Source organism: Colletes latitarsis, chromosome 1, assembly GCF_051014445.1.
Source record: "Colletes latitarsis isolate SP2378_abdomen chromosome 1, iyColLati1, whole genome shotgun sequence".
Classification (NCBI taxonomy): Eukaryota; Metazoa; Arthropoda; class Insecta; order Hymenoptera; family Colletidae; genus Colletes; species Colletes latitarsis.
Window position 1 is genome coordinate 47,784,155 of NC_135134.1, and position 25,807 is coordinate 47,809,961.

At 40.1% G+C, this 25,807-nt stretch overlaps 1 protein-coding gene across 4 annotated transcripts; it reads left to right on the forward strand.

Moving 5' to 3' along the window:
• The first annotated feature begins 5,495 nt into the window (after positions 1 to 5,495).
• On the forward strand, positions 5,496 to 13,026 carry LOC143341233 (uncharacterized). Of its 4 annotated transcripts, none has more exons than XM_076763997.1 (21): positions 5,496 to 5,553; positions 5,828 to 5,920; positions 7,209 to 7,329; positions 7,405 to 7,623; positions 7,924 to 8,116; positions 8,192 to 8,298; positions 8,376 to 8,538; positions 8,614 to 8,737; positions 8,804 to 9,004; positions 9,081 to 9,273; positions 9,383 to 9,514; positions 9,616 to 9,832; positions 9,976 to 10,235; positions 10,325 to 10,462; positions 10,586 to 10,676; positions 11,004 to 11,115; positions 11,207 to 11,516; positions 11,598 to 11,731; positions 11,812 to 12,006; positions 12,073 to 12,183; positions 12,257 to 13,026. In XM_076763997.1, the coding sequence occupies exons 2-21, from the start codon at positions 5,858 to 5,860 to the stop codon at positions 12,677 to 12,679; spliced, it is 3,507 nt and encodes a 1,168-aa protein (XP_076620112.1). In that variant the 5' UTR covers positions 5,496 to 5,553; positions 5,828 to 5,857; the 3' UTR covers positions 12,680 to 13,026. The 4 variants fall into 4 exon arrangements, with proteins under 4 accessions (XP_076620112.1, XP_076620102.1, XP_076620121.1 ...); XM_076763987.1 differs by having other exon boundaries at positions 5,499 to 5,750; XM_076764006.1 differs by having other exon boundaries at positions 5,499 to 5,750; positions 11,812 to 12,000.
• The last annotated feature ends 12,781 nt before the right edge of the window (positions 13,027 to 25,807 follow it).

Here is a 25,807-nt window from a genome sequence, read left to right on the forward strand (position 1 = left end):
GATACACCTAACTGTTTCGTCGTTCGAGAGTCCGATTAGCTCGGAACACGAAGGATTAGTTTTTTTTTCAATCCCGACCTATATTGTTTCCCGTATAAAGCCATTAATTCCTGGTACATGTTGCGTTCCATGTTATTTATGAAAATTTATCTACATCGTCGCATACATATTATACAATATACATTCCGTAAAATGATGCGTATTTAATTGCGGCGTATTAACGCGATGCACCAATGGTGTCTACGTCGCTACTGTATTACTACCAGACATCTTTCCTCTCTTTCCTCTTTGATTCTGTCCACATGGCGAGATGATCGTCACCCATTTCTTTGGAACCCACTTTGGGGGCGAGGCTGTGTCATAGGTATAAAAGTGAGATGACGGATTTCGAAGTAGACGAATCGTCAAGAACGCTACTGGAATGTTGATTCGACGAGACGCACGTTCCTCGTCATCATCGTTATTGTCATTGTCATTCTTCTTATTGTTATTGTCGTTGTCGGGCTACCGGTCTTTACACATGTTGGACACGTAACGATGAACGGATGCGACTATTAAGAGCGAAGCCGGAGTCTTCTGTAGGTGTAAAGTCGGTATGTACTGGACTCGACGCACGACTTCTACACGATGTTTGACACGACGCACGATCTTGACGCGATGCAATTATACCAAGTACGCTAGCGCTTTGTCGTATTAAATAGCCCACTGTCTCTTCTCTTGGTCCGTTGAAACGAAAGCAAAAATTTTACAACTCGTGCGTTACATTTTCGCGAACTGGTTTCTATGAATTCCGAGCGCCTCAGAATCGACACAAATTTCCGTGACAACTAAAGAAGAGAGATTGAAGCGCTTTATGTTCTGCATTTTGTGATAAACCTGGAACCAAGAATAATTCTTTTTAAATATTTAAAAATCTTGCTTTGAATTCTGGTTTAAAAACAAGATGTATCGGTCGAGACGTTTGATATAATTCTGTAATAATTTTAGCAATCCAACGACCAACATTTTGCCAATTTTATCGTTTGGGTCTACGTTTGAAATAAAATGCTCGACTCGATTAAAGAAACCCAGATATTTTTTTTTCAACGTACAGACGTCGGTCAACATAATTTTCATATCGTTCCACGGATGCCGTGACGGCGTCGTGCTCGTTCTATCAGCCGTAGACGTTAAATGGCTCTCGCCTTGACCACAAAGACGAACGGGAACGCTTTGAGAAGTTACGCGGAATGTAGGACGAACGGATGAAAAAAAGAAAGAAATAAAAGAAAAATGAAGAAGAAGAAGAAAACGAAGACAAGACGTTTCATAATTGATAACTGGTATCTCTAATTTCATTGTTCTCTTGTCGTCCCGTTCGTTCCGTAGGATTCTGAGACACCGTCGACGCGCGATATCGAGCTTGCCGTACGGTAATTATATCATCGTCGATCGCGTAGACGACGCGTTTCGATTCGCGGGACGACAGACTGGACACGGATGACGATTCTCTTCTCAAGAACCGCTTTGTTCCAAAACACGATTGGCAGCCGATGTGCACCGGTGGAAACCGGTCATCTTACCACGTACCGGTGGCGTGCAAACGGGACGAGGACAAATCGGTGTCCCGCCTCCCCACGGATGGCAAATTTGGGATCCGTGACCGCTCTTAATATCGCGGGGGATTGGGGTAAGGGAGAACAAGGCACGAGCTGCGGAGGGACTAAACTCGATGTGTTAGTTAACGAATGCGAGAATGCGGCCTGGCGCCAACGCACACGCACGCGTCCGACGTGTCACGCAGTCTTTGCTACCGGCCTCGGTATATTGGTTTATCCCTCCTCCCAGCTTCCCTGGATCTCCCTGTTGCATAGCTTCGAGACACGCACGCGAACTCCTCGTTTTCTTGTCGAGAAAGAGGAACGACGAGAAGGAAGAAAGAGGACGGGGAAAGGAGGCAGCAACCAGTAGCAGTTTAGAGTACACAGAAGCGTTAAGGTAGCACGAGATAGTCAAAGTTCTTCGTTGGCGTTTAAAATTCTTGCTGGCCCGCAGTGGTCGTGACAAGCAATTTATTTAGAACGTTTTCGATAATTGGTTTTAGGTGATCTTCTGTAACATTTAAATATAAAGATTATACGGGAATAAGGAATGCTTAACATTTAGGAGAGGGAAAGAGATACGTATTGCAATTTAAAGATTACAAAATTTACAAATAAAATACTTATAATGTAATGAAACTGAGAGATGATAGCGGTGGAAATAAGATAATAGTTATTAGGTTAAAGCAGTGGTGCGCAACGTTTGACGTTAATGGGCCAACTTTTGGATAAAGAGAGAAATAAAATATTATGTTTCGATAAAACGTGGCGTAACGTTTACTTTGAAATAATAATATGATCTTGTTCTCGGTTTGATTGAAAAATCAAAACTCTCGAGCTCGGTTATCCTACTTGATTTGCCCCATATATTCAAAGGTTTATTAAGGTACCTTAGCTTCTATTGGATTCTTGAGGTTTGAGAACGTACGTGGAGACTAGCTTTGAATCTTAAGCACAAGCTGTTTAACATTTGACCTCAATGAAGTTGTAGCAAGTTGCATAACAGTATTCAGATTTTCATCTCTGGTGTAGTTCCTGGTTTTGTTTCTATTCGAATCCATAATTAAAAAACCTTGGTAGTAGGCGTAAGTACTGCTGGATATATACCTGAAAGAAGTATATTGCCCAAAACATTTGAATCGGAGCTAGGTGTCATATTTTTGTAAAATATTATTATGTCGTTTGGTTAAAACTGCAAACGAAATAAATCAAATTGTACAACTTGTTCATCGGAATCCAACCAAATAAAAATTTAATGGGAGATTCTAGACGAAAATCAAGAATACTAATTTGTCGATGGAGACTCCACTAAAAAGTTATTAACGTCTAAAGTTCCGCCTGTATTGAATTTTTTTTTAAAAAATGGGTAGGATTTCGAGGATAGGTCTATTCACCAAAAATGACTGTAATTGAGCCCCGCAACCAAAACTAATTTTTTCAGAATGATTTGAAATTTTTTAATTTAAGTTTTTAATAACTTTTTAACGAAGCCACAATTTTTCTCTTAAAACTCACACGACGGTTCTCCTACGGATAGTCTTGCGCTATCGAGTGTCTCAAATCTTATTACTAGTCGCGTTTCTACCATCTCTCGACTGCAGTCACTAGATCTTATTCGCGCGTTTTATTACAGAGATACTAATTTTACACAATCTTGGGACATCCACTTTGTGATAGACGTCATATTGTTTTAAATATTTCGGTTTAATAGACATATTTGATGTACTAAAAATCATAGATCTAAGCGTTCGACTACTTTCGTTAGCCATTGAATGTACGGGTACATGTGCGTTCAGGCATTTGCCTCGTTGAATCAATGTCGCTGTTAATCGAATTGGTAATTCAAAAGCTAATAATTGTTCGTCTCGAGTTGCATCGAAATCGTCCGTTAATACGAGCAGCTCTCGAGCAGCATGGCGCAGGATAGGTAAATCAAGTAGCGGTTAATACAAGTGGCTGATCGTAACGCGCGTTCCAATTCAAGTATCAATCATGATAAACACTTTCTCGTGTACCCTGCGAATTATCGTCCTGACGACGACCACTGTCCTCCTGTCCGTTTCACTTCCTCTCCGCGGCTGTCTTTATGCATCTGACATTCTTCGCGGTTCGATGTTCCATCTCTTTTTCGTCCTGTCGTTATTGTTCATAATAAAGGAGACGGGACGAACGAAATTACGCGAACAGCGGGCAAAGCTCGCGCCACTAAAGTAAGTTAAGTATATACCTACTAACGGACAAGACTGCGAGGCATGCTAAATCGAGATAGCTATATCATTACGAAGCTGTAACTCTGACTGGCGCCTCTATTTCTTGTTCCATAGGGCCAAGATGTAACCCTTACTTTTTCTGTGGTTACATTAATACAGCGGTGTTCATCTGACAAACAACGGGTTTTCGTACCATTAATTCCGAAGTTGTCAACAATTGCAACGAACTAATGCTTAACGATAAATTGTCTATATCTCGTCGATAGAGAAGGAGTCACGCTCCATCGGAACAATGCACGACCACGTGCACGCCTCGTGACTCGAAACAAAATTAAGAATTTAAATTGAAAAATTTCTTATTTTTTTTTTTTTAATTTTTATTTTCATCCCAAGAATCATCACCTAAAAGGGATTGCTATTAGTACCCGAACACCTTGTATAAAGCATCGAGTGAATCCTATATTTTTGAGAGAACGTTGAGAGCCCCTGGCTGTGTGTGTGTTTACGATGGGATTTAAAGAAGCATCTCTCTTATCTTCCTCCGACACGGCCACGGGTGAATCTCTTGGTTTTTCAGTTCTATCGGTCTTATTGGGCCTTTTTCTGCTCGGACGCCGGGGCGCCGGGACCCGCTACGGTACGAGACGGGACGTGCCGTCACTTCCTGCATACAAAACTGAAGCACCATTAACATTCTTCTGCGGTGCACGATCGGCCGCATTATCTTCTACCGATATAAGTACGTACACGTGCATACGCATACAAAGGAACGCGTGTACTCGCATACCCGCGTGGCTCAGTCGATGCCCTAATCTGAATAATGCGATCGGCCTGCCATGAGTCTTCCTCCGCTTCTCTTTTTCATCTTCGCATGGATCACGCGATGTTCATGGCAGACCGATGCCTGGATTTCGATGTGTTCAACGGTAGCGCACAAATCATCGACTCGTCTGCCAAAAAGAAACGTCGATTCGTGCCCCTGGTGCCCACGATCGACGATACATCGAATATCTCGATATTTGTTGATCATCGGCCTTCGCTTCGGTACAAAATTGACGATGGGAAACGCAACAACGATGCAACGATATCGATCCCTTTCTTCGCGCGTCTTCAACCTTCGTACGTACCTGCTCAATGTTGGTAACGATTTAAAATTTAAAACACTGTATTCCCGTCTTGTACAAATAACCTCTCTTTTAATTTGCGTTCGAAAAATGAATGACAATGTGTAATTCTACGATTTAATTAATAAAATAGTTGGACTAAAAACACGAATCGCGTAACAGAAATGATTTCTACCTAGGAAGTATGGATATTTGTCTTGGCAGTAGATTTTTAGAACAATGTCGTTTATCAGTAATTTTTGGTTTTAGAACTTCCAGTAATATACGAACCTTCGATAAAATCAACAGTTACGTTCTCTCATTGTGTATTACATTTCATGTTCTACGTTGTTCTATGATAAATTTAACTCGTGCACTCCACACGATGACTTCAATTACCTGATTCAAATCAATGAATCCAGCAACCGATTTATCTTTTGTCATTTGATTGTTTTAGTAATGCCATCTAACGAACACGATAAAAACTTTTCGATCGTAGGTATTGTAGGGATATAACTGTGATTTTTATCAATCGTGAGTCACGTTCTATCTAGGGAATAATGTAGTCGGTGAATTGGCAATGCTGGTGGTGTCGCTGGTAAAGCGAATTCTGGGTAAAATAACGTGAGTCGTGTCGGTTGTCGCTGTAAAATTTCATCGGTGGGTTCATTAAAAAAAACGATTACAGGATAAAATCAAAGCGATAGAATTTTATTACGTAATTTCTTTGTATCGTCGGATCGATTTGTGTGCAAATCAGATATTTTTGTGTCTCCGAACATTGTACATTTCTTTTCCTTGCTATTTGACTCGTTAGTAACAGAGTGTCGTTTGCAGTCTTGTACCTGCGTGCTTGCGTGAGTGTAGCAAGACGATTCTGTATTACGCACCCCCTCCCGTCTTAATACTATTATCCATTTTCCTGTGATTTTAGCTTTGCAGTGTCAGTTGAGGCTGATCTACGATGATTGACCTCACGGTAAAGACTTTGGATTCACAAAACCATGCTTTTTCATTGGAAGACGACGTAAGTATTTTTTTTCGTCCGTTAGGCATCAAATTCTTATTTATCATGTTTATAATTTCGACGATGTTGTTTCCTGCATTGTTCTCAATGGCATCTCATCAACTGATATTACTATTTTTAATCATATCACTCACACTCTATATTACAGAGACTATTAATATGCACATAATAGCGCTCGTTTTCTTGAATAATGTGCAATATTTGAAGAAAATTATTATATTTAGATAGCCTTTCAATCTTTTCATCTATGCTCTGATATTTTCAACGTGTAAAAGTAGATATTTTTGTATAATTAACATAGTTGTAATGTCTCATAATATCACAACGCTTTCTCCATAATACTTTTATAATTCGATTACCATTTTAATATTACTTTGCTGCATAACTTATGTTGTGTGTCATGGAATGTAAGATAATAAAAACTAAATAGAAATCTTTTCATTTTCATGGAGTACCTGCATTAAATGTATATACATAGTATATAAAACAGGCCAACTGTAAGTTAACCCTTTTAGAATTCATGTTAACATATGTATATATACTTCGTGTATAGACATCATAGTCAATAATTATTTTATATATAATACACATTCACACATATGCATTATGTTATATACATGCATACTTATGAAACTACATAATGACTTTTTTCCAATGTATTTTGTACTAAACTTGTACAGTTTATTTAAAACTGCTTTAAAAAAATGATCAAGTAATGAAACCTAACCAAAAAGACATACATCAAGATCAAGTCCAAAAGGATTAATAATATAAAATTTGTATTGAATATGTAGTATATGTATACAATATACCTACATTTAAGTAGCTTTTAAAATATTGATTACCACTTGCAAGTATGTCATAATCCAAAAGTATAATTCACTTATGTATTGCTTGCTTTGTGAGTACCTTTTTGATAATAAATCTGAAAATTCATATAATTTAGTTCAATTCTAATACAAGGTTTTTTTTAAAATTCTTTTTCAGTCGTGTGAGCCAGTGGATAAAATCTTTCTAGCAATGTGATATTTCTAAACATAAATCATTCAAATGTTACTATATGATGCAATCATGATAATTGATAAAAAATAATATAAACAACATAAAACATAGTTAAGCTTTTTTTGCATAACTCTACAATAGAAACTATATATTATTAATTTCTTGCTCATAAATTATTTGCATACGATAGACACAATTAATGAGAAATAAAATATATGTTGAACAAAGTAACCGATAGATGTACAATGTATAAAAGAAATATTTCCACCAAATATTTTTTTTAAAGCAAATTACAGTACGAGGTTTCAAAGAACATATAGCAGAGTCGGTGTCTGTACCAGCAGATTCACAAAGACTTATTTATTGCGGGAGAGTCCTCCAAGATGACAAAAAGTTAAATGATTATGGTAAGAAATTATGTTCTGTTGCATTTGCGAATATAATTTGAAAATTATATAATACATTATATATTTATAATTTAGATGTTAATGGAAAAGTTATACACCTGGTGCAACGCGCGCCGCCTCAACCTGGTCAGCGAGGTAATGACGGAGGTCCAATTGAAGGTCAAGGTCAAGGCCATGGACAGCCTGGACAAAATTCACAAAGAACGCAATATAGACTGACGCGAGCACAAATGCATGGCAATGCTATGTATTTGGGTGCAATGTCAGTCCCAGCTGAAATTGTAGAAGGACATGGTACAGTTATTAACATTCTTATATAGTATCATTTACAGTGGTGCTTTGGAAATTGACTGATTGCTATCACCATCAGCTGTTGGAACTGGCTTTTATATTTTTAAATCTATTATTCCGAATCAACTCTTTATTTCATTCGCATTCTCTGAAAAACAGAGATACACGGGATTTCTTGGAAGATCTACCTACCTTCAACTTTGGTCAATTTCAGTACCAAATGTCAGTTAATATCCAAGGCATCACTGTTTATCATTGAAAGTTCTTCCTTCCTTTATGTACATTATTTGTTGCATTTAATAGGATTGCCGGTCCCTGAGTTGAGCAATAGTTTGTCTAACAGTCGTTTAAATTTGGCAAGACGAATGCTTAATCGGGAAAATGAACTTATAGAAAGACTTGATGACCCAGGTTGTCCCCTTAACCCCCCTACATCTGAAAGTAATCAACCACATTCAGCTCAACCAGTGCAAGTTCAATTAGAAACAGAACAATTGTAAGTAAGGAAGAGAAATTGATAATTATGGTATAGGATGATCAAGCAAATTTACAAACCGCTTGGTTTTTCTAGTAATAACGAAGGTAGAACAATTGTTGGAACAAGAATAACAGAAGCTGCAGCAGCTGCGTTCGCAGCTGGTTGGTCTCCAGCTGGAAATAATGTCACATTAATTAGGGGTTTGTACATAAATGAGAAACTACATAAAATAACATGAAAAGTGTATCTTTATATACAATTATAAATTGTAAAACAGGAAATTTTGACGACAGCGGTGAAACAGTACCACTAAATGACGCTAATGATGCTAATGGTGATAATCAACCAGATGCACAACAGCCGCAACAATCGCAATCTGAACAACAAGGATCTACATCAAATAACACAGATAGACAATCTAATAGGCAATCCACGTCACAGTAATGATTTATTTATGCATATATAGATTGTAGTGTAATATAATATTACATGATTCATGGATCTATTATTTTTAGACTTCCACGACCCCCACAAATGGCAGAATTGTTGGAACTATTACTGAATACTCAAGATAGATTACGACCTTATATAGAACGTTATCGAGACCTTATGCTTGCTGATCGTCCATTAAATCGAGGAGTAAGTACATGCTGCTTTTCAGTGCACATTACAGACATAAATGATTTAATTTTTATTAATATTTAGAGTGAACCTGAAAGCGTGGAAGAAAGCCAGAGAATAGTAGATGGCGTAAGCGAAAGCTTACACTACTTATCTCATGCTTGTCATGCATTGAGCGATATAATTGTCGATATGTCACAACAACCGCCCAGAAATTTGCGATGTAGACCAATTATTATTCAGCACTCAGCTATTTTGCAACCCGGTATACCAATTCAAGTAGAGGTAAGGATAAACGACCATAACATTTAAAATTTGTTCCATAGTGTAATTAAATCATTCGATAATGTATTTCTATTAGGCACACATTAGTTTACATGGTCGGAATGCAAATAACAATAATGGTGGTGAAGAAAATAATGACTCTGCAACTACACCTGCACAAGGGGAAACAAACGAAACTACTACAGAGGAAGCTAATCAACAACGGGAACCTGAAGCTGCTACTCAACAAACGGAGCAACAACAACGAGACCAGACACAATCTCCATTTGGTATGTATAACAATGTTTTATTACAAGTTATGTAAATAATATCAAATCTATGTATATATCTAAGAATGTCTATCTATGTTTGGTTAAGAAAATGAAAATTATTTTCCAGGTACAGTATTTAACTTGCCAAATAACTTGGAAGTATTAATGCAGGTTAATCCTGAAAATAATATGGATGCTCCGTCGGGAAGTGAACAACCTCAAACGGGTGAAAATAATAACAACAATAACAATAATAGAGGTGAGTTCGTAGTGAATAGAATTTTATAGTTGCGACTAAAAACAGTTTGTTAATTGAAATGATTTCATTTGTGTAATGTTATCATTTCGTTGTCCTCACAGGAAGAGTGGGTGGTAATATTGGTTCATTTCCCTGGGGTTCTGCTCCTCCCCCAGATTTTATACGAAACTTAATGCAGGCTGTTGCTGGTTATATGGTACAAGGTGGTATTACTTCCACGACAATTACAACTCAAAATCCTCCAACTGCTGGAGGACAACAAACAGTTGGTACAACGTTCGATGGAAGTACAAACGCTGGGCAAAGTACACAAGCAAGGTTCGTTTATTCTAATATGCTTTCTGTATTGTGTGTATAAATAAGTAAAAGTGAAGAAACATCGGAGGATGTCGCGCCAAAATATCGAGTTTAAAGAGAGCAACTAATCTATCTTTTTTCAATTAAATAATGTTTTATTGTAGAAGTAACGTTGGCACTCACCCTACTACAGCAACTCAAACTAGGAGTACGTCGCGTCCACATGTATTCCATCAGCAGGCACATCCTTTAGGCGTGGGAATGAGTATAGGCCAAGGATTTGATTTGGATCCTTTTCTTCCTTGCAATTCACATCACGTTCGTCGAGCGTCGACTACAACTTCTAGTACTGTCACTTCGACATCGCAAGGAACACGGACAAGTCAAACATCCACTGCCGAAACTCAGACTCAGCCACAAACAGGTATCTAATTAAAACAGATATAATAATAATTGTTATGTGATAAATACTGCTACGTGTCTGTATGTAATATTAAATAATTTTATTCTTAGCAACAACTTCAACTACGACTAGTAACACCAGCTCTACAAATACTACACCTGTAACAACGGCACGAGAATATCCTCCTTTTATAAATTATATACGACGTGCGATAGAGGCAAGAAACGGTCGGCCACCAGCTAATATGGGTAAGTACAGGAAAATTACCTGAAACAGTATTCTTAAAATAGAATGGTTGTCTATAATCATAAAATGCATTGATTTTGTATTATTTGAAGTTAATGCAAATTATAATCTTTATTTCATCACAGCCCGTCGTGTGCTCGTAGATGCAGGAAGGGTGGCGTTCGGAAATGGACCTGTAGGAATTTATAGTAGGAGTTATGCTGGAAATGTAAATAGGTGTGTTGAATACTTCTACAACATACAGTAGTGCCCACATAAATGACCGCGGTTATCCCCACCAATTCTTAGAAGCCAAGCGGCTTCGAACATCGAGCGTAACTTGACGCCGGTCGTTATCGATACATTGTATATATGGTTGCGGGTGCCAGCTATTGTATCTCACTCGCATTTATCCTCTTTCCTTATCTCCGTTGAATTCTGAGAAGTAACCATGCCCACATAAATGATCGCGGCCGGTCTTGAGCGTGGCCACTTATGTGGGCACTACTGTATATGCATTAAATAAGATACATATTTAAACTTCTACATTGTTCTCCTATTTAGGAATGACTTTAGTCCTTCTGTCATGGAATGTTTACTTCCCTTCATGGCATTTTTTACGGCCCAGAATGCACAAAATGAAGATAATTTACTTGTAAATTTGGGTCTATCAGTGGTAAATAGAATAATACTTTTTACGCAAAACATTTATACAATCATTTGTAATAATAACGTAGAACAATTTCTATCTTTAAATACATATTCAGTTTGAACATATGTCTGTACAAGATATGATGGAATTACGAGACGGCAATTGGGAACCACTTTCTTATCAAAGAAGGTACATACTAGAATTCTTTCAAAATGCTTATCCGAATGCTACCACGGAAACACTTCAGGAACAAGTTACAGAACGAATTGTGTCAGAATTGATACCTGATCTTCAAGAGTTGTTAGAAGTAGAAGAAGAAGAATATGCTAATAATAGAAATGAATCGCGTATAGATATTTGCGCGACTGTAGAAGCTTTACTACGTCGATGTATAAATGATTTTCTGCGATTACTTTTTAATAATGGTTCGTAATTCTGCAAATTATACGTGTGCTGAAATTTAGATCTCAGTCGTCGAATACACATTATATTTTGTTTCCTTTAAGATGTTAGCGACGATAGATTTGGACAAGAAGGTTACATTATTTTGCATAATTTGGGAAGACAGTTGTGGGCAGTACTTCGATATTCCATTCGCGATGGACAAACAGGATTGGAAACTATTATATCACGCTTTTGGGTTAGTTATACTGGTCGCATAATATTTAATTATGTATTTTTAGGTTAGGTGTTGTAGTAATCAATTTATAATTTAAATAGACTTTAATAAGCGAAGAGCGTAACCCTGTGCTACGTGTCTGGCTGCAGGAAGCTCTTCCTCATTATAGAGTATCGCTGCCCCCAGATTCAGAAATTCTTCCACTTTTAATATACAAGGATGCAGCACCCTCTCAATCATCAACGGTGCCTTCGGCTCCAGCACATCAACCTTCGCAAACACAACCCGAGGTGGAGGTTAGCTATATATTTTATGTAGATTTAAAACGGAAGCAAAATAAATTTAACATTGTACTGTTACAGCCTATGGAGACTGAAACTGTAGAAGAGAGAATAAATTCTGAAGCGTCTCTGTCAGATGATAATAGAGAAGAAGTTCCGGAAACATTTCCAGATCATGAAGCACTACCTTCAGTAAATCTATATTCATACGCGTATAGAAGTGTATATTTTAAAGAACAGGAATATAAAAAATGGTTTGTTTTAGGATTGGGTGCCAGTGATTGCCCGAGATGGAGTAAGGCAACGTCGTCAGTTACAAATGCAAGGAATGACAAACGGTGGTATAGCGACATTTAGCGATGCCTATTTAGGTACACTGCCTACTAAACGGCGTAAACTTATTGAACAACAAAAACCACGGTTATTAGTCAGTCCTACCCCTAATAATTCAGCAATAGCAGCATCCATGGAACGTTTAGTTCGAGAAGGTGTAACACGATCTGGTGTTGAAGAAGTTGATGGTGCTGCGGTTGCTGTAGCTGTAGATCCTGGTGTAAGACGTGCGTTTGGTCAAGCAATCAGAGACTGCTTGAATCCACGTAGATACGGAACACCAGATTTTCCAGATCCATTACGTTTTCCTAACGCAACTAAATATTTTGCGGATCAAGATAGGCCACCGAAATAATAACTATAAGAAGGAAACAGTTTATAATGGCTTAGAGTATTTATAAAGGAGAAACGGGGTAGCGTAAAAGAGTGAAAAATTACAGCGACCAAGGAATATACAAGATACATTCACAACTTGTAACCACAAATATTATTAATAATTATAACTATAACGCAACACAATAATTTCTTTTAAATCTAAAATGTCTTAAACGATATCACCCAATGAAATATTACATAAACTATTATTTTGATTAATCAATATAGCATGTAGCTTGTGAGGTATATCTAATTTTTCAATGTATAAATATGTTAAATAATTAATACTGTACTTCTATATTATTAAAAATTGCAGTATATCGGCTATCCTTGCTCTCTCTCTCTCTCGTACTCTAAGCATAAATTTACCCCAACACAACACTATATTAACACACTTCTTTCATATTAAACAGCGTTTTCTGTAGAATTATTGTTATGCAAATGAAGTGTATTATTCTTAATCAAACGACACATGTGTAGGTATCGTACGGACAATGATGTGTATTGACGATTATTATACTTCTAACCTATGCATTATTGTAAGCTATTTGAGTGTCGTCAATATTAAAATGATCTTTTTAATATTGATTCTACTCGTTTAATACCGATGACACTACTGAATAATATAAACTGTAACAATTTATAGCCCAATATCTAATTTAAAAGGAAAAAAAAAGTATATGAAGTCATTGAAAATATTTAAAAGCGATTATTAACAGCAATTTAATACGTCCCACTGTAATCGTGAATTATCTAAAATGATAGTTTGTATTACATAAGCTTTGTTGAATAATGCGTTATAAAATTTATCCAAATAATACGTCTTTGTAATTTATGTAGATAATTAATTTCAATTACGCAGTGTCACGAAATAATTCAGACGAGAACTTTTTATACGAATCATGGTATTGGTATCTATATTTTATGTACGACCAGAGTATATTCAAAATAACTTTAATTGTCTTATAATTTTTAAATGATGTTCTATAATTTTAGGCATGGAAAATGATTGAATAACCTAATATAAAAATAAATATGAGATCAAGTTACGTTCGCGTTAATATCACCACCGAATATGAATATTTGATAAATCATATATAATGTTAATAAAGTAACTGGAGTAATTTTATGTGATCATGATTTCGACTTTAAGGAACCATGACAGTTATTATATTCTACCAAACAACTAAGCATCTACAAAATGATTTTATATTTATTAATATAATCATAAATTTCAATATAACTCGCACCTGATCCGCAATAAATCGTTTCTTGGTCGATGACTTCATATTAGACCTAATACAAATCATTTGCAATTATTTAGACAAAAAACGCGAATATTACTCATATCTTGATTAGGAACAAACGTGTGGTTCACATACTAGCTGAAATAAACGAACTACTACTACTAAAACTATGGGCAAGTACAGTGATAAAATAGTGATATGACTCAACAACTGACTTTGACCGAGACAATTTGTCACTACCTAACCTGAAACTTAAACCTAAACCTTTTTTCTTGTAGGTTCGAGATTCCGCAGATCTACTCATAACCCTAAATTAAGCGAGAGAGCCCACAAAACTCGTTCATTGTCCTCACGATGATCGATAAATTGTTTGTTTTGGAGAACTCAAATTCTTTTTCGAATTGAAACCATCGTAGTGGTCGAGTTTCGCGGGCTCTTCGTGTCACAGCATAAGCGAAGAGGTGTGTGATGTAACACATACACACTTACGCCAAAAAGTAAGTTACCTACTTACCTAACCCTATATTCAAAAATGGTAAAACACATTTTTGCAAACACTCCAGGGTTTTCACACATAATGTTTGGGCGCAAAGCCTAAACTAGGAAAGGACGTTCCAGAACACTCTTGACACCAGAACATTGCACGCTTTAAAGTATTGTTCTTCCATGAGAAGAAAGCACAACGTGTTCATATTCCCATTCCTATTGCAGTCCACTGACTCTCCTACTTACCATCACAGGTTTTGGTTGTTGTTAGTCGAAAACCGTGACGACGATCGATGGCAGTCAATTCGTGATCAAGTGTAACTACTCGTCAATGCTGCTAACAATGAGCAAATATTTTGTCTCATTCAATCTCGACATAACTACCGTCGATCTTTGTCACCGTATTCGATCTGTGATAATGGAAAAATCAACGGACTGCAACAGGAGTGGTAATGTAAATACGTTGTACCATTTTCTCGTGGAAAAACAGTAAATACCAGTTTCCTGAAGTCACCTAACAAAGGTTAGTGGCCATTGTGTTAAGTGTTATGTTAGCTAATATGTTGAGAAGGCTAATTCTATTTAAATCTGAGTACGCGTTTAAGGAGGAATAATTAATTTATATTCTATTGTCTTCCGTTTCGACGAGCCTTTATCAGGCATGTTCTTCCAATATCGATCTAAGCACGATTGTATCTCACGAAAAATCTTCGTATAAATGGAGGGTGGCTGGGTTTGGTTAGGGCGGGTTTTCATTCACAGTAACGTCTAAGTTGATGAAATTATTTAGCGTGTAATTAATAATCGTAGCATTCTTAACTGAATAATTCAATTATTAATTACACAGTAACCAATATGAGCAAATCGACCGCGTAGATGTTTTTGAAAATATTTACCCTTTTGTTAAATGTACTGTATAGGTATGTTCGTTAGTTTGTGCGTTCCAGTTACAGTTGAGTTCTTTGTTGGCACATGTACATATCTAGGTTCAATACGCGTGGAAATGAACAAAAAGCAACTGACAGCAAATCTATAAAAATTGCATTGATTTCCGATATGTTTCTCGTCCATACCACTGAAACTGTAACAGAACGCTAAGTATCCAGAAATAGCACCACTGGAATACCTATAAATGGTCCGTTTCTTTCAGCTGGTTGTTTATTTCGAGATCCCATAAATTCTTTAGCCATTTCTCTCCTTTTGTAACTGTCGCCATCTGTAGATTTCGTCGAGATTCTTTCGCGTCGTTTCCCAGTTCCCGCTTTATATCCTCGTTTACCGTACACATGTTTCCACGCCACTTTCGCGCGTTCTCATTTCGTTGAATATTTACGACACGATTAGTCAGTGACTTCACAATTTACGAGGTAGCTACGAGCTCACGAGCTTTTATTTGGCCGTGTACATCGGATCGTCGACGTACTTTTCTGCTTAGAGCAAAAACGAATGGGAAAAAGTATCGTACGCGTCGATTGGTTGAAACGTATTCGAGAGAAAGAGAGAGAGGGACACTATTAGCAAAGCGATAAACGGCCGGCGACACTCGTTTCATGGAAACAGACTTTGAAGTGTCCATTGTAATGCTATCTTGTAAGTCGAGAAACATACGGACGGATACATAGTTCTTCCTGTTCGGTGAAACGAGTTTAATCATTCACGTTATGTGCTTCAAGTATTTCTCATATTTTTCTCTATATCCTTTTGTAAAATTCAAAGCGATTTCACAGTCTGATCGCTCACCAGTACTTGTACGCCGCGACAAACGTTCAGCAACAGTGTCGTATTTACTACCAGTGTGTAAAGTTTTATGTAAAACATAGCGAAAGTGTCTTTAGAGTAAACATGTTTGTAAATACGACGCAAGCATACGTGTACAATGGAAATGGTAATATCGACAGGTTAAGTTTTTATTAATTACGAGAGGCTTCAAAACAGTCACGGTCGCGATTGAACGTCCCAATCGTTTAAGAATTTTTAACTCTATCGGGGATTAACAAGCTTTATCGACGGAACAACATATTAAATTGTTTAGCGATGTTGATCGTTAATCCACGTTATCGGTGTGTAGACATTCGACGTTAAGATCCAATAAATCAGTTATCGCGTAAGTATCGAGTAAACGTAGATAAGGAAGTTAACGTTTCCTTGGCAAATTTCGAAATCAAAGCAAAGTATTTGGAATCACATAAGAACGACACGCACATTTTTTCTTCCACGTGTCTTTCCATATACAGAATCGCTTCTTTCAGGTGTGCTCGTCAAAGTTTGACACATTGGGTTCGGGATGTTTAAAAGTTGATAAAAGAAAAATAGTTCTTATAGGCCGAAAAGTAGTTATATTTATCTTATATTTATTTAGCAACAAAACCCTTATCGATAAATATCAAGTTGGCGTTTAAATGTTAAGCGTTTAGGACAGCGTAAACGGTATAAAAGAGCGGGAGATGTTCGTGTAACTTTCTCCGCGGACTAATTTGATTTTTTCATCGGTTCCAACCATAGCTCGTTCGTCTTCTGATAAGATTGAGCTCGCACTAGCGGCGAAGGAACGAATTAAAAACGGTCTCGTGAAACGAGAAAAAAGAAAGGCGGATGATTTAATGGCAAGGGTAGGCGAGAGATTCGCGCCAACCCTTCTTGTATTTAGAAAAAAAAAAAAAAAAAGAAGGATGAAAGCAAAACGGAATTCCCTTCTTCTACCAGTTGCCACTCGCTAATAGGCGCTCGTTAATATTGCGAGTGCCACTCTTGAATATCGAGGAGAGGTTTCTACCTTCCCTCCCCTTTTTTCAGCGTTTCGCCGTTCTCCCCTCCACTCTCGGTTGCTTCTCCCCCCTTTTCGTTGCTTCTATCTCGTTCCCTCGCTCCGTCGTAGGGTATTTCTCTTTTTCTACCGCCGCAACGCGAGCGTTCGCCGGATTAAGGCATAATGAAATTACGAGGGTCACGTCATTTTATAAAACGATCGTTAAGCGTCGAGAGTGTTCGCTTGCCGTGGCTCTCGTCGAAATGACACCGCATTGAAAACGATCGATCGAAATCTCTGGGCAAAAGAGCCCCGCCGCGGCGGAGAAGGGGACCGAATTTCCGTATGGGGAAAAAGTATAGAAACGGGGAGGGGGGCGACGAGTGGGGGAAACGATCGGTTAAAGAGTGAAGGCGAAGTGCAATTTTATGTACTATACCCCCGTACGCTAATAAATCGGATCTGTTGTAAAATCGATTATTAATTTAATCCGAATGTTTTGGTGAAATATACAGGGTCGCTCTCGGAACTGGGACAATATGCAGTTTTTTTCAAAGAGATATGGTACTTAAAAGTTATAGGCACTAGTGTATTCCCATTGGTACATAGAATATTTTAAGAAGAATAAATGAATACTAGTTTAATATGAAGATTGAGCTCTTGAATACAAACGTAAAGAATGGAATATTTCATTAAGTATTACATTTTCAATGGTCGTATCTTAAGAGATACGGAATGGCGAGAAGAATTAAGGATATGTGGCGTCGCCTCCCATGCTCGCCACCAGAGGGATCGCGCTCTCGCAAGCGCTCGACCGACTTCTCAATATCCCAGTCATCTAAGGTCTGCTAGAAAGCCTTACTGACGAGTCCGCTAGCAGACCTAGACGAAATGCGCCCCCTCTTTTCCTTTTCTGTCCTACGATTCTCCGAGTTCCTACCCGGAGCAAAGCAAACGCCACATATGTAAAAAAAGTCACGATCTCTATTTATAACGATCCTCTGTTGCAGTGATCAACTATTTCCTATATAGATTGCATGTATCTGCGTGTTTTGAAATTAATTGCAGCTTGTCCCCGGTTCATAGAATCGCGCCTCTGTATATTGAAATTCTACGAAAATCTCGATCCATGAAAACGATGCGCATTGACACTAGGTTGTTACAAACGTCCAGTCATAAACACACGCGGAATTTTATAAACATGTGCGCCTGTTAACATTCTATGTGCCAAAATTCATTATAATTTATTGATACGTCAAATATATATCCGGCCGTCGACGTGCTTTCGCCGCTCTTCAAAATAACAACGTGCGTGTCCCGGCTGTTGCATTTTTTTCCTTGCCGTTTAATTTTCGAATAATACAGTGTCCGAAAAAAGTTTTCACGTACACCGCGAATCGCTCTACATCAAACGACGGTCACTTTGTACAGAGTAATATCACGTTAACACTTTGACGGTCGCTGTTGCGCGCACGTAATTTTGTCAGCCAGCCGTTATCAGCGGCTGACACGTGTATGTGACTTTATTGTTTCTTTTGCAAATGTCAACGTTAGATCAACTTATTAAGTTTGTTCAGGCTCGAGTCTCGTGTCATATGTTCGTTATGGTATCACTACTTTTATAACTTCTTATAATAATATTCTTCGATTCCTGGCTTGTCACGTTTTGATCTATGAACTTCGATCAGTTTAGAGTTAACAAATGTTAATAGCAATTTTCAATTCACATAAATTCATAATTCAGAATGTAATCGACGTTTGCTTCTTTAATCAACGATAAAACTATATAAAGTTAATATTTGAATATTTATAAAATATGAAACGTTGAATTTACATGGATCGCGTCGAAAAATGGTATGGAAGCAAGCGATAGTCGTTTGCGTAAAATGTGCATGCATCAAAGTGTTAACATTTAGGTAGATCGAGACTTTGTAAATTAACCCAATCGCACGGTTGTATTTTTTGGATACATCGATGAACAAAGCTGAACAAAATTACATTCGGTTAAAGATTCGAATATGATGTTTCTTTTGTTCTTCTAAATGTTTTAGAGATATATAACTTCTCCCAGTTGCGTGGAATGATACCGTATATAGAGCTTATCACGATCTACGGAATACTTTTTTCCGACACTGTACGAATGCACGCCCTCGCTTGCGTATCAGCGTATGGTCGATTTTTCGCGATCCCGTCAATGAGCCCTGGGGTCGCCGAAACGGGCGGTCCCGCGTGTCGTCGCATTCGTAAATATACACTCGTAACGATATAATTGGCCGTGTCGGCGTATTCGTTAGGTCCCGGCGCCGACGCGTCGCGATTGTCCTCGGGGCTTTATTAATATTGTTTTTCGACATCATCGAGTACGGCGAACGTGACCGTACATCGCAGAAATGCGAGCTCATTGCTTCGAATCGCGCGAGATAGGTCTGTAATCAGCGAATAGCTGGGATCGATTTGAATAGCTTAACGGAACGGAGCACGGGTAATTTTATTTGCAAGTACTACTAACTAACTGGATTCTCTCTTTTCTCTGTCTTCGCCATTTCCTCGCTATCACTCGCCATTCTGCTACCCACTTCTACCGTTGAAGCTTTCCACTTGTGAAAAATGACAGGTGTATAACGTCTCTTTGCGATGCAATATATAAATGTCGACGACGTGAATATGCTTTAATACCAACGAGAAAGACCGAAGTACGGTAACGTGTCCATCCGAATGTAACATATTTTGTCCCTAAAGGTCTTATAAACAAAATTACCCTCGCCATTTCCTAGGACTTATTATTTACGGAACCTTGGTTGATAATATCTCAGGTTACGAATATGAAAAATCGTACCTTGGGCGTCGGGATATTGGATAGTCGGTCGAAGAGCGTACATACATATAGGAACGGAAGAGTCGGTTGAGCGCTTGCGAGAGAGCGGCCCCTCTGGTGGCGAATACTGGAGGTATCGCCATAATTCTATTCGACATATCAGATCCACCATATTGAATCTAATAATTTTAACTTCGGATTCATAATGGCGGCTCCAGAACCTCCAAGGGATCGCAAAGGATCAAGGGAAGCAATTTTTTTATTATACAGGCTGATTCGCTCGCTAATGTACTCAAAAGCCGTGCTGTCGCTTTAACATCGCGGCAGGGGTGTTTTGTCCGTACACGATAAGTCGATGACTACCGCAGCGAAGACGCAAGACCTCCGCTTAGGCGGCGGCATGGCTTTTCAGTACGCTAGCGAGCAAATCACTCTGTACGTTTTCTTGTTAAGACGTAAGAGTCCGCGGACCTCGGTTTGAGAAACGCTGGTCTAGAACTATACAGTCCGAACGGCGACATCCGATTCGACAAAACTTCTTCACGGCGGGATAACACCTTCGTCGCACTTGTCAACGAAACGGTTGGGCTACCAGGAACGATATCGTCGAATGGACCCACGGCTGCTCGTTGTCGCGGCTAGGAACAAGAGGATTTTTCGGAGCTGGGAGCGAACGGCGTTGGTATTAATTGGCTGGACCAGTCCGTGTGGAGTGGCCCGACGACGCGAACGGGCACCACTACCAACATCGGAACTATCACCGCCACTACCACCGGGAACGCCATTCTCCGCGTTCGAACGTTTTTCGTGGTCCGTGCCACGGAAATGTTCGTTCATTTGGTGACCGTACTGCCTCCTCTTTCTTCTTTCTTCCGCGACCCCCGGGGTCGTACCCTCTTCCTTCTTCGGCCCCTGCCGCAGCTCGGGAACTCGAAGAGACCGACGGGAGTATAGGCCGCTCGGTGTAGCCGTGTCCATACACACGTATACTGGCGCGTAGAAAGGCATAATAAAGGTCGGAGAGCAGTCCGCGCGGACTGAACGAGTGGCTGTCAGCGGTGCACCGTATGGAAGCCAGTTGGTCGGAGTCACCGCGGTCTTCCGGCAGGATTGGCCTTTTTCGTTCTCGATTACGCCTCTTTATTCGCCCACTGGGCGTCGCCTCGGATTTTTCCGCGTGCAGGTTGGCTGTTGCCGGGGAATCGGGTCTCTTATAGGCCGTCGTGTCGCTTTTTCCGCGGCGAGCGTTCCGAGAATCCGCGCGGACCGGCCGAGGCCGAGGTTAAGACGCCTTGGCAATCAAGTAGAACCTCGGGCAAGCAGGGGCGGTTATGGGTGGTTATCGGAAGGGGGTGCACCGGCCTCGGTATAGAGAAAGAGAGGATGTACGAAGGCGGCCATATTTAGAGAAGGAAATCAGTGAAGAGCATTTCGCGCCGTGTACCGTGTTCGACCGTCTGTCCTCGTCTTGCACTCGATACGCTCATCCCCCTTCCTCGTTTCGTCTTCGTTCGACTATAGGTACCTTTCGTTCTTGCTCGCGTCGCGTCTACATACCGTTGTGTCTGCGCCCGTTGAATTTTGACGGATGAAAAGTAACCGAGGTCGTCAGAAGCGCCTGAGGTTTCTTCTCGCCGATGGGGAATTATGGTTTTGCGGCGGGCGAAGGCGTCTCGGCGATCATCGGCACGCTAAAAGACGAATCGGAACGTTCTGTTCCATGCCGCCCGTAGACCTCTGGGCTCTCTCATTCTCGTTCGATGCTTCCTTTTAACACGCGCGTTATCCCGTGGTACTTTACGCACTCCAAAGAACTCTTTGCTTTCGTATCTTTCGTCTCGGCGATCAGTTTTTATACGCTGAGGCTCCGTGAGCGAGGGAGGGGGCGGACAGTTCGCGGTGTTTGTCATTAACCGGCTTATAGAGCCGCGACGCAGCCTCGGAACTTTACTGCTTCGCCGTCGTAAATAGATAGGCAGCATCGGAAAACAATTGTCGGTTATTTGATTCGACGGTGAGACAGAAGCGTGCTTCATGACTTTCCACGGTCTATACATGCTGGTTTTCTGTAACGTTTCGCTGCGCGTGTGTACACTTTACCGTCGCGTGTTCACAAACCTTCGGAGAACCACCCTCTTTGCCAGCCACAGCCAGTCCCCACGGGCACGTACGTACACACGTACACGCGAAGCCGCCGCGCGCGCGCCTATATTCGTTGCGAATACCCAATGGCGTAGAAAAGATTGGGCACGATGTTTCGTCAAATTTAAACTCACAGCACCGTTAGGCTCGTGTTTACCGAGACTCGCTCGATTAAACGTCGACTTAATTCGAGCTTGTGAATTCTTAATTCGTTTGGCGAGCGTAATAGTATTAACGTTTAGTGGTATAACGAACGTTCTGTTTCTAAATTTGCTGCATCTCTTCGACCTGAAATTTGTCAATAAATGTAATTGATTTAAACGATTACAGTATAGGTATATATATATTGTACAATATTTTTTTATGAATTATATTGTCGTTAATTGTGGAAACCGCTTAGCAGTTTCCATAAAATTGTCATCGACGAGCAAACCCAGTTACAGTTAATGTCCATTGCGAATCTTTAAATTAAACAGCGACTTCCACGCCGTTATTTATCAGTTCCTCAGCGTCGCCGAGGAGGGAAGCACTTCTGAACGCGTAAACGTTCGTGCACACGTCAATGGTACGCGTATAATCGCGCGCCTCGAATCCCAGGCTCGATCATTCGAGCCTAGGCAGAGCGGAGCTTTTCAAGCGCTTTTTTGCAGTCGTCGACGCCCGTAGTCGTCGTTGGCTGTCGTCGACGGGCGCGCGAAGCGTTGCTCGAAGCTCGAGAGCTTTTTCTGCATCGCGCCTTCACGGTATGTAATGTCATTTCTCCTCGCCTCGCTGCTGTGACGAAAACACTCCTCCCGATTTCTCCTGCCATTCTCCTTTCCCCCTTTTTTTAATATCGTGCCCGTACGGCTCTCTACCCTCCAACCTTCTTTTTTCTTCTTCTCTTTTTTTTTATTTTGCACTTACCGCAATGTCAGAGCGCTCTGTTAAGAGGTTACCTCGCGGAGCGAACGTGCTGTTTTTCGATTCCACCGTTATGGTATCTGGCCCCGCGTATGAGCCGCGACCGCATTTATCGTCGTAGTCGTCGTCGTCGTATGACAAAGGGAAACGATTCGAGCGCAATAAAAAGCGGCAATATATTAAAAAGTAATAGTCTGTTTCTTCTTCTGCTTCGTGCTCTTTTTCCTCCTCTCTCCTCCCTTTTGTCTCGTCCTCGACAAGCGTGGAACGCAGGTGGAGCGTGCACGATAAAAAGCATTTTCTACGAACCAAAGGAATACCATTTTTTTTTTTTTTCTACTTTTCTCTCGTCGGTTCGCGTTATCGACGCGAGCCAGAATTATTTTTTGCCCCGGTTTATCGGAATTGTTCGCGTTGCTGCACGGGAATTGAGCGCGGAGCAGCTTTGTTCCGGAGGAACGACTTCAGATAGGATTCTAATGACTTTTCACGCATCGAATCCTAGTCAGGTCCAAAGATCCCGTCGTTGCTAAACTTTTTCGTACAAGCTGACGCGCGCGCGCGTTCTCCGTCTAACCGTGACGGTTTGTGGTCGATGATAAAACTTTCCGCTTGATCTATTGCCGCTTCGGCAATTAATTCTCGCCCGGCCGGCTGATATCAGCGCGCTCGTGCGTCTGTTATCAGGAAGCGTGGAAATAGTGACGGTCACTGAAACGTCGGATCGCGGGCGTTATAGGTGTTTTCGCGGAAAATCATTTTTTGATCGTTTTACCCAACCGAAACCGATCTAGGATACATACGCAACATATATATATATATATATATGTATATACGTATGTATTATTTCGAGCTGGCCGGATTCCGTTAATATTTTGATCCGAAACAGATTGATTCTCGACTACAGTGACTGATGCTATTCCGCAGCGATTGTTTTTTCCTGGCTTTTAATCTCATATTGTTTTCGTTGGTTAAATACCTTTTAGCCCAGGGTTTTTTTTAATGGAGGCCGTATACAACCTAGGAAGTTTAAAATATATGCAAATATAAATAATAATAAATATATGAAAGTATGGCATACAATAGTAGAGAAAACAAGGTGAAAAGACAAGGTTCAATTCAATTATTGTTTTGAATCACAGAATGTCTTGTTAACAACTTCCACTGCACACAAACTGAATCCTTTCTGTCCATTGTTACCTTTCACTCCGCCAAATCCGCCGATTCTTTCTTGTACGCTGCGCCTTGCTATTTCAGTACTTTACCCGATCACATTCTCTTACTCCATATTTTTCTTTCCTTTGACACAGTTGTCTGTTGCTACGAATAGGAGCTATTTACGAAACAGCTCGTCATTTTCTCTTTCTCTCTTACGAATAAACATTCACCGATGCATATTGCCAGAGTCGTTTCCGTGTTGAAAAACAATATTGCCAACCTTATTACTTTAACAAAGGTGGATCAGTTTTGATCCGTATTAGTTATGAAAAAGATTTCGATTGTTATTTCTATTAGTAAAAATTTTACATACAATAACCGGTCTGCGGCCAACCCTTTTCATCTTTTGCACACACGCCAGGAACAGCCTTGGTTGAATTATAGGTTAGGTTTAATAGTAATGGACTTGAATCTCATTTTTTATAATAACCTATACGTAAATTCTTACGATGTATGGATCCCGTATCCAGAGGGTTAATTAAATATGGAAAAGGTTATTCTGATATCCGGTTATCAACTCGGGAATTTACCTCTCAGCAACGACTGAATTTTACGCGGGATAATACTGTTCTCTACGCGAGTATATTGGAATAACACCGACACTGGCGTATCAAAACAAAAACTGTCTGTATATCGTTAACACTGTTATAAAACGTTGCGAAAGAAAAAATAGTGTGAAACAAAATATGAAAACGATCGCTAAATTCGAACAGTGAACGAGCGAGCCACTAGAGTGAGCCACTAGATTGAGCCACTATAGGGGCCCGTCGTTCAAGAACACGACATTCGCGAAAACCACTGTAGTGGCGCATCGTACTTAAGAGGTTAAGGTCGAAAATGTTTTAATGAATTCTACAAACCTCGCGAAGACTGTTTTCTATAAATTATTCTCGTTACAATGGAATCTGGGGGTTGTCCTAACCTCGTTGCACTTTATTCGCTCGGAACAAGCGCGCCGATCGAGGGCTGTCTTCCTTTGCCTCCGCGTTGGTCGCTAATCGAATTTACCAATCCATCGAATTACACGTCCGATCGGTCAGCGTCGACAATTAGTCAAATTGCTCGAATAAATGTCGCTCTCGATTAAACTCGCCGTCAAGCGGAGACTGGTGCCAAAATCGGTCCGTTTCGCGAAGTGACGCGACGACAACGATCGGTTTATTCGTCGGGCGGCAAAACACCGCCGGTTACGAGACCGAGGGGGACGTCGAGACGCTTGTCGCCGCGATATCGAAAAAGAAGATCGAGTCGTGGCGAACGACGGGGCTACGTACAAGCGGCTGGATCGCCGTTAGCGCGAAATGCTTTCGCCGGATATCGAGCGGACGTGTAGCCACCGCGTACCGATTGATGGTCGAGCCAACTGGCACCCGGGCACTTGGCAAGAATGATGCAATTAACCAATAAACACGTTTTCCAACGAGGCGACTGCACGCATACGCGCACGCAACCCTTCCACAAGCCACGTTTGTCGAGGCGCACGCATCGTCGCGAGAAGTCACGTTCCGTGCTTCGTGCTGCATTCCACCGTTCGTCCGCCATCGACGATCG